The following is a 10,414-nucleotide window of genomic DNA, read 5'->3' on the forward strand; positions in this document are numbered from 1 at the left end:
CCACTATTCTCCCGACGGGCCGTATATGTGAACGACATATCCTGACTGGTTGGTATCCTGAAAACATCCTGAAAAAATACTACCCCTAAGGTAGTATTTTAGCCAGCGGAAATGTTAATTACCTTATAAGTGAATGAGGAGTCGAAAGTCTGCATTTCACAACGTTTGAGTGGGCGTGTTGATGACACTTCTGTTTGCACAGACACAACCGGACTCGTTCATTACTTCACTAAACTGAAACATGCTACTGCTCGCTCTCCTCGCTTGTCCACCCAGACACACACACTGCCATTCTCTAACAGGTAGCTGAACATTATAGGGTCCCAGCCTTCAACTCCCTGTTTTATCAGTTAAACACAGAAATCAACTACATTTGTCCCAGTGTTTTTTAGATGAAGCAAAAAAATACACTCTCATTCTCCGGTAACGCAGTCGTTCGCGTTCTTGTTTGTCGTTTCTTCTATTTGTCTCTAACTCATGCTCCAATCTTTCATCCATCGATGCGGATGTTGTGGATGCAACGGAACAAATGATGCATCGCTGCAGCAACATTTAAGATGATGGTGATGAGTTCTGTCCGTTCTGCCTCCGCGCTGTCTGCGGTCAGACCAAAACAAACCAGAGTGACAGCGGCCGTCCTTATCCCGCCTCTTGCGGACCCCGACCCTACGTCATATCCTGCCCCTTGCAAGCCCGCCCCCCTAAACCCCCCGTTGATTCTACTGACGTCTGAGCGACACCGATGTCCGCACATCGGGCATCATGTGTGAATAAGTGTGAATGACGCTCACGGTCAAACCTCCTGATATACAAAGGAGTAGAAAAGAGACAGGAGGACGTGTGAAAACGGCTATAGTAGCGTCTAGGAGCAATGACTACAGCCCTGACTCACTTGAAAAGGGCGGATGTTGGGATGGGCAGTGTGTGGTCTGTGAATCAGCTGGGAATGCTTGTTATATTTGACTTCCGTCAGAAACAAACTATATTTTGAAATTGTCGGGTATGGAATGTTAACAGTTTGAAATGTCAAGTATGTGGAGGAGCCTACTGAAGGCCTATGTGACCGTCACCCTTACATATATAATACATATTAAACACAGTTTTAAATTAGAGCATTTATACGTCCCCTTCAAACCTAGGAATGAACATGACTACATTTTGAATCTAGTCATGTGTTTTTCTTCTTTCCTTACAGTACAGACCTTACCCTCTTTTGTTTTATTGATGAATCAATACTATTAACCTTTGAATCACGGCCTGGTGGTAAGACGCTATTAAACAAGTGACAGTGCAGAGACCCTTGTGACTCCCCTCCTCTCTTCCATGTCTCGAAGCTCAGAGCTGAATCTCACACCAGTGCAGTTCTCCCTTAGAGTCGATGAGACAATAATTATGCATCCCAGCCCTTCTCGACGGGTCTGGGTAACTTCCTGCATACTCAACAAATGACTGTTTGCACACCGTGGCAGAACACAGGTCTGATGGAGAGGAATCGATTCTTCAATATTTCTTCAAGACTAAAAAAAACATACATGAGTGCCATAGCAAGGAGCCCGTGTCTATTTATTATAGGCCGATACTTTATTGATCTCCTACAGGGAGATTCTTGCTTTTGTTTTAATCATTTATATACCAAAGAGATGGACCTTATGTGTGTGACTCTATCAGTGTGTCTGTACACACCGTCCCTTCCCTTCCCTTCCAGTCTGCGGTATTACAGGACGCATGTTGGCTCCGATCCTCTGTCTGCCCAGACAGAGTCCCCCCCCCCTCCCTCCCTCCCTCCCCCCCCCCTCCCCCCCTCCCGCCCCCCTCCCTCCCTCCCTCCCCCCGCCCCCTCCCTCCGTCAATATGCGGCCAGGCAGACGACAGACACACCTGGATCCCCTGTCCCCGCCCCTCCCTGTCTACAGGAACCCCCGGCCGCCCCCCCCCCTCCTCCACCCCGTCTCCTCCACCCCCCCTCCTCCGCCCCTACACCCATCCCCCTCCTCCACCCCTACACCCATCCCCCTCCTCCACCCCTACACCCACCCCCCTCCTCCATCCCGCCTCCTCCACCCCCCCTCCTCCACCCTGCCTCCTCCACCCCTACACCCATCCCCCTCCTCCACCCCACCACCCCTCCTCCTCCACCCCGCCTCCTCCACCCCCCCTCCTCCACCCCTACACCCATCCCCCTCCTCCACCCCTACACCCACCCCCCTCCTCCACCCCCCCTCCTCCACCCCACCTCCTCCACCCCTACACCCACCCCCCTCCTCCACCCCGCCTCCTCCACCCCCCCCCCCACCCCTCCTCCTCCACCCCCTCCTCCTCTGTTCCTCCGCTTGTGCTCGTGTCGCTGTCATACAACTGCCAGACTATAACTATAACTATAATCCACCCCCGCCCAGCACACACACACCCTTTTCACCCCCCCCCCCCCATGGCCAAGGCCAAATAGTGTTAGTGTAAAGGTACCACTTAATTGCCCCCTGTGTGGTGAAGGTGGAGTTTCCCCTAATACAGTGCCCACACTTTTCCTTCAGTCAATATTTGGCTGTCATCGGGAATTAGTTAGATGGCTTCTTTTTTTTTTAAGTGTGCTTTGACAATAACATTGTAGTCCGCAAGCATCAAAATATATATTTTTTGGTATTTAGAAGGAGGAAAAAAAGCAACTTTCCCTGAAAAGGTCTGGAAATGGGCGATGGAGTCTTTTGTGTGTGTGTGCGTGTGTGTGTGTGTGTGTGTGTGTGTGTGTGTGTGTGTGTGTGTGTGTGTGTGTGTGTGTGTGTGTGTGTTCTGCCGGTCTGTCTATCTGTATATTTGTGTTTCTGCGAGTCAGATTGCCGGTCTGTCTGTCTCCCCTGTCTCTCTCGGTCTGTTTATCCTTTATCCTTTGTCCTATGTTATACGCTTATGCTTTTATGACAGTGCCTGTGTTCGCCTCAGCCATGCCTAGTCGAAACAACCCCTAGATATCTGTGATCGTGGTCTGTCTAGATCACGGTCTAGACTCTATCTGATTGGACGTGGTTCAAGAGCCTTACATAACGGACGGGTCACCCGGTTCCCTCCAAAATGTGGATTTCACATTTTTGTTGTTGTTGCAATCACCACATTCCATTGTGGATGTGGGTCTTATATCTCTGACGGAGAGAGATTCCGTCAGAGATTTTTTTAGATTTTTTTTTTTAGTTTAAGGCATCCAACATTAAACTTAGGATCATGAATGAAGTTTCCCACCTGTGTATTACCTTAGTGTGTGTTCCATTTACACCGCCGTAACTTTTAATAACTAACTAATGCTACACTGGAAATTCCAGTAGGCTTGATAGGTCAGTGGACAGGACCAGTAGTCTTGATAGGTCAGTGGACAGGACCAGTAGCCTTCATAGGTCAGTGGACAGGACCAGTAGTCTTGATAGGTCAGTGGACAGGACCAGTAGCCTTCATAGGTCAGTGGACAGGACCAGTAGGCTTGATAGGTCAGTGGACAGGACCAGTAGCCTTCATAGGTCAGTGGACAGGACCAGTAGCCTTCATAGGTCAGTGGACAGGACCAGTAGCCTTCATAGGTCAGTGGACAGGACCAGTAGCCTTCATAGGTCAGTGGACAGGACCAGTAGCCTTCATAGGTCAGTGGACAGGACCAGTAGCCTTCATAGGTCAGTGGAGACGAGGTTCACTGGGTTCAAAGTTTCAACCCCAGAGCCACTCTGTATGAGATCTCTGCTGCTGCTGATGCTGTTGAAGAAGATGAGTTTAGTTTTCCCATGTGACTCAATTTATTGTTGCCATCGTTATTTTGCGGCAACAATGAACCCAACAAGCTGGGTGCAGGGGAACGATTGAAGGATGAACGGTTGACTGGACGCATAAGTGGACAGATGGATAGATAAGATGAGATGATAAGATAAAGGGACAAAGGATTTGGATAGAGGGATGAACGGCTAAATGAAGGTGGTCGATTGAAGGGGAGAGCGAAGAGAAAGCAGGGCGGGGAGTGAGAGGAGAGCAGGGAGGAGGAGGAGGAGGAGGAGGAGGAGGAGGAGGAGGAGGAGATGGCGGCAGCCTGCAACCGCCGACCATCAGGGGGCACATCGGTGTGTTTTCACGGGCCAAATCCCGACGCGGTGCGCTTCTTTAAGCCCGGGGCCTGGGAAAGTTTGTAGAGAGAGCATTGAGGTCCAGTGTGGTGAAAAGCCCATTGTCTGACCCGCTAATCCCGACCGCACCGGACAGAGGACGTGGCGGGATCAGCGGACCAGGTCAGGGCTGTGGGACGAGGTGCGCTGCGGGGGGGGGTCATTGTCCCCGGGGGACCAAGAGAGCCGATTGGACGAACAGATAAGCTATTAGCTGTGGGCTGATTCTGACTGTTGCTATTGCATGTACACACACAGACACACACACCCGCGTCAACGCGCACGTCCACGCAAGCAAGCACACACACAAACCCCCACATACACACACATAGACACGCACATACACACGCCCACGCACACACACGCACACACACACACAACCTAATGGAAAATATTTCACAAAATTGGCCCTATTTTACATTTTAGATGCCAACTGATTTGTTGACATGAGCTTTTAATAGTTGCGGAGAACCAACATTGAGCTCATGAAGACTCAATGCTCAATAAAGACCGTGAAGGCTAGTGCCGTCCGCTACTGAGTCTCCTCCGCATTCCTGCTCCTTTTAAAACAACCAAAACAAGCGCTGTGCTCCTGGGAACGGGAAGGGGTGGATCAATGTGATGAACCAGCCCTAGGGTAGGTGGGCAGGTTTTGGTCAGGGATTGATACAGGAAATATGGCCATATGCAATTGACATCTGGGATTTCAATCTTCTTTTTTCGTCTTTCTCAGACTAACGCCTTCTGGCTATGAGATTGAATCAAAGTTGGCATGCAGTGTGTGTGTGTGTGTGTGTGTGTGTGTGTGTGTGTGTGTGTGTGTGTGTAGTGACTATGGTGATGGGATTCAGTTTCAATTCAGTGTTGTGTACAAAATGATGAGAATGAAGGCGGTGTCCACTTCCTCCTTCTCCATGTCTCAACTTCCTGTTTCCTGCCAGGAAGGAAGTGTGGGAAAAGGGGAACTCTGTTTACTGAACATCTAGACGTGTGTGTGTGTGTGTGTGTGTGTGTGTGTGTGTGTGTGTGTGTGTGTGTGTGTGTGTGTGTGTGTGTGTGTGTGTGTGTGTGTGTGTGTGTGTGTGACGTGTTTGTGTGTGTGTGTGTGTGTGTGTGTGTTTGTGTGTGTGTGTGTGACGTGTTTGCGTGCGTGCGTGTGTATGTGTGTGTGTTTAGCTACACTAACATTCTTTGTACACAACCCTACATTATGTTCTCAGGTCTGTTGTTAAGTCTGAAAAGTTAAAGAGCGTTTCTTCAGCAGGACTTCAGGCCCGTAGCAAACCTGCGATACACAAACACATTCCATGAGGGTTGCCTTTCAAGATGATAATTGATTCTGCATGTCCCGCATTATCAAAGATTACTGTATATTACATAATGGTTAGAAGACGTAGATGGTTTGAAGGCATGAGGTGTATTTAAGTTAGTACTGTTTACATTTGATTATAATTGTCAATCATCTTGTCTGCTATGTACAACAGATGGGGAGAGGAGAGAGATTATAATGGACTCCCCAAGAAATATTGGGTAAGTTTGACCTCATTATGAAAGCTGAAATCCTAAACCCTAAAATGCATTCAGTTGCCTACTCTATTGACTATCTGATAAAGAGACACAACAATCAACACACAACAGTCCAGCTAAACGTACAATACTTTTATTCATACTATTTTAGTCCATGTTTTGTTGAGGTTGTTATATTGCCTCAAACCAGCGGTTGTAAAAGGTACTAAATTCCTTTGTATTCAGTCGTTTCTTTCCACTATCTCTACGGTCCTTTAACCGCCACTTGCACGTCTCGCTCACTTTGTCGTCAGATCGCCGCAAACTCCTGGGGGAAGAACTGGGGCGAGGACGGCTACTTCCGCATCGCCCGCGGCGACAACGAGTGCGAGATCGAAACCTTTGTGATCGGCGTTTGGGGGCGGGTCACGATGGAGGACATGCACAACCAGCCCAACCGCCACCGCCGCATCTAGAGACCCTCTCCCCGAGACACGCGACAGCTCCCACGTGGCCATCTCCGTTGTTCTGAAGCTACCACGCCCGGGAGGTCAACAAGTGACCGGTTGTTGTTCCAACAGCTTCAGCTGGCCTGGTAGACTGGGAGAGGCCCGTTTATACCTAAGATGACCCATATCACCTATACTGTCTCTCACATTACACCCTATGACACTGGGGCTCTGCATTACCATTCCCGTAACCATTGCTGTCTCCAGCACCCCTTTAGAGAAGTTACAAAAGAGATGAGGATATGAAAAAACACTTCACTAATGTACGAATTAACTAAGTAGTAAGTTGTAGTAGTACTAGTCATAGTTTAAGCAACTCAGGACAATGCCAAAGACCACACTTTCCAGAATCCTCCATTCATTTTCTGGTATGCACATGTTCACGATACAGTTCCATGTAAAAGCTTTAGTTGTAGTTTTATTTTTCTTATTTTGAAGCCATGTAGGCTATTGTCGCAGTTTGGGAGAAGCTACAGCAGAAAAGGGGGCTTACCTTGAGGTCTTGTACCACCCCGGTTATTTTTCAAGAGAGAACGTGTGTCACAATTATATGGAAAGATCCCAGAGCAGACCCACTACACTTAGAGGCAGAGCACATTTGCATAGAAAGAGTAGTTAATAGCTATACATTCCAATGAAAGAGATGAATACACTGTAATAAGTAGTGAAAAAGAATGCCCAAGGGAGGGTGGTGAGGATGGTTCGATGAGTGTGTTAGAAAGCACAATGATTGTAGAAACAGTTTTTAAGGCCACTATCTTACATAGATGTTCACAACACGTAGGTGCAAGTACTTTCGATTGTTGGGGCCAATACCGCCAGAAAGGTGGATTTTCCTGAAGAGAGATTTCAGTATTTAATATTTATATCCCAAACCTCTGTGGAAAACATTTTCTCCCCGTGCTTTTATTTTGTGGTGTGAATGCTACTTTCCATTAAAGGTGAAGTGTGTAGAATTGAGTGACATCTAGCAGTAAGGTTGCAGAGTGCAACCAACTGAATATTCAGTTGGTTGCTCAGTTGGGTTAAGCTACTTGACAACTTATAGTATGATGCCACGGTGTGTGTGTGTGTGTGTGTGTGTGTGTGTGTGTGTGTGTGTGTGTGTGTGTGTGTGTGTGTGTGTGTGTGTGTGTGTGTGTGTGGAGCGCAGTCTGGGCAGTGTAAGATTGTGATGTCCGCGTCCAAGAAAGGGTTAAGCTTCTCGGTCACTTATCGTGCCACTTGCATAACATTTATTAAGATGACTCTTTTATCCAAAGACAAGAAGTGCTTTCAACCATGAAGATATCCCAAAAAGTAACTTGGGTATTCATAAAACCCATCAAATAAGCCAAACTACTCCTAGCTCTACTCACTCACACTTTTCTTATAGTGTTCAATTCAGTGTTCAAAGCTTACACTCTAAGGGAAAGCTGCAGCAAAAACATGTACTCTTTAAAGTACTTGGCTCTGGGCTTGTGTAGAAACATGTACTCTTTAAAGTACTTGGCTCTGGGCTTGTGTAGAAACATGTACTCTTTAAAGTACTTTGCTCTGGGCTTGTGTAGAAACATGTACTCTTTAAAGTACTTTGCTCTGGGCTTGTGTAGAAAAATGGACTCTTTAAAGTACTTGGCTCTGGGCTTGTGTAGAAACATGTACTCTTTAAAGTACTTGGCTCTGGGCTTGTGTAGAAACATGTACTCTTTAAAGTACTTGGCTCTGGGCTTGTGTAGAAACATGTACTCTTTAAAGTACTTTGCTCTGGGCTTGTGTAGAAACATGTACTCTTTAAAGTACTTGGCTCTGGGCTTGTGTAGAAACATGTACTCTTTAAAGTACTTGGCTCTGGGCTTGTGTAGAAACATGGCAGTGCAACATGGCGAGCGCTCTGGCAGCGGACGCACTCCCTACGTAGAAATAAAGTTAACGAAACCACAATGATTCTTATTTTCATGGGATTAAACACTAATTAATACACACTTATGAATATAATATATTCCATTTCTGCCACATGCCACTCAATTCTACAAACAACACCTTTAACAACACTGATAAAGGAGCACTGAGCTCGACCTACCCTATGATCTTTCATCCGATCTTCCCAACCTGTAGCGTAGCAAACATTATAACAATGGCCACATATTGGTTTATGGAAAGCCTGAAAGAATCGGCAATGTTTTCGGTGAAAAATATAGTCTTTGTGTATTGTAGACTTAATTTGTCCTATGTACACTATGTTACAATGTGAGCTGAAGATGTCATTTTTTCATTGTTGTACTGTACTCTGCATTCTATTACCTGTTATGAAATATATGTATTATTCTTTATTTCAAGTATTCTCCACTCCACAAAAAATGCACATACTGGTAATCACATTTGTTTTCAAACACCAGAGGGCAGGAGGGCGTTTAAGCCAAGTGTATTTAATACTGACTTATTGTAGATCATATAACCATATGATCATATATCAAAGAGTATAATGTATTGTATGTAAGGCCATTTTAAAAGCAAAATATCAAAAATGTTGCTGCCTATTTAGATATTAACCCCACACCATACAGTGGTTATCTTTAGCCTTGTGTGTTCCGTGCTGTGGAAAATGTAAACTTCTTGTGTTCAAACTGAAGCTTATCAACTGTATCTTGAGATTAAGACACTGTACGGTGATGTTATTAGGCCTAGTATGCTTTTAACTGCATTCGAAAGAGCTTCAAACAAAGATACTAGCCTATGAGCTAGCTGAGCGTCTACTGTTTTTCCATACATCACCTCTTCCCCTCCAGTTTAGCTACGCAATGCTAAATGAAGACGATGAAAGACATGAAAGGTTGTGAAGCGGGGTCGGGTGGACCAGTAATGAGCAATGTGGAGTTGTCGGGCGTTGAGAGATATAAGAAAGTGGTGTGGTCACCTTGTGATGTTCTAAATCCATGCTGAATCTGTGTTGTTCAAATGCAGTGAGCTGCGGTAGAGGTACCCCTGCTTCATAATATCATTAGCACGCCAACTAGCTAAGTGTTTATCAACGCCTCGTAGTTGTTGTTGCCTAAATTGTACGCAAGTTATCGTAGAGAGTGAGAAATATGAAACTATTTCTCAAAACTCTTGTCACTACAATTTAAATAGTTTTTATATTTCAGGTAGACTGTAATCAATGGAGATGTTTGCGATGTGGGAACAGAGTTACACAGTTCTTAATGACCATTATAAGCTACCATAACAGTCATTATCATGGTATTTTCTTCATTCTTCAACCCTCAGACTTTTCCCTTACATCTAATGAGTGGCAGGCTTGTTATCAACCTGATGTGAGTGTGCTTCCATTCCCAAGCACTCAGTCAACAGACACTGTCTTTATAGGTGGTAGGATAACCCTAACCCTAGCTGCAGACGAGACACAATACATGCAAGAGGAAATTCTTGTGGAACCCAAAGTCAGAATTTTAGAACATCTCATTGATGCCAAGTCCACGAAAAGCGAGCATATCCGCTAATCTTTCGTTTGGTTGAGAGAATGACGTGGCTTGGCATTATGATCATTTCCTTCCATCTGAAAACAAACTCCCTTACCCTGTCCTCTTTCTCCAGTTTGCTACATCTCCAGTCTAATAAATACCTAAAGTCAAAGGCACCACTCCATGTTCTCTATTATTGTACTTGTAGACTTCATTTATGAAAAGATTAATTTATATGTCATTACCCTTGTTTGTTTCCTGTGCAATGTTTTAATTATCACTGTCTGGTGTATCTTGTGCACTTCATGCAAAACCACAAAATATCACTTTTGTGGCCCAATAAAGGCTTTCATAAACAGCAATAGTTCTATATATGTTTTTTACTCTAACTCGGTAAACTACATTGATCCAGACTGTCTTCCACCATATCGTTTGGAATGGCTGCACAGACACTGTCTGAGGAAAAGCCGGGACCGCGGTCTGAACCAACAGGGATTTGTGCCCAGCATTCCAGGGAACTGGGGAAACAGGACAGGGTGGGTAGGTGGGTTTAGGATGTGCACCCTATGGGATGAGAGGCGGGTTGGGATAATTCAGTTTGAACAAGGTTGTACTGTGTCAGCTGAACCTCTTTAGTCACTCCAGTAACCCCACCAGCGCTCCCAGCCAGTAGCCAAGCAGGGGAACTAAACGGGGTATGAAATGTCAATCATTAACGTACATCAGTGCACACACACACACACACACACACACACACACACACACACACACACACACACACACACACAGTTCTAAACAGAGATACAATATTTGGGATACTGTGATA

The 10,414-nt window shown here is 45.7% G+C and overlaps 1 protein-coding gene across 1 annotated transcript in view; it reads left to right on the top strand.

The window, feature by feature from the left end:
* The window catches only part of tinagl1 (tubulointerstitial nephritis antigen-like 1), a 37,349-nt gene extending 27,407 nt beyond the window's left edge, over positions 1 to 9,942 (top strand). The window contains exons 11-12 of the mRNA XM_084484879.1: positions 5,618 to 5,663; positions 5,954 to 9,942. Of these exons, the coding sequence (XP_084341005.1) occupies positions 5,618 to 5,663; positions 5,954 to 6,115 (208 nt within the window). The 3' untranslated portion in view covers positions 6,116 to 9,942. The remainder of the gene's footprint in view (positions 1 to 5,617; positions 5,664 to 5,953) is intronic.
* The last annotated feature ends 472 nt before the right edge of the window (positions 9,943 to 10,414 follow it).

Source organism: Micromesistius poutassou (genome assembly GCF_964030765.1).
Source record: "Micromesistius poutassou genome assembly, chromosome: 20".
NCBI lineage: Eukaryota > Metazoa > Chordata > Actinopteri > Gadiformes > Gadidae > Micromesistius > Micromesistius poutassou.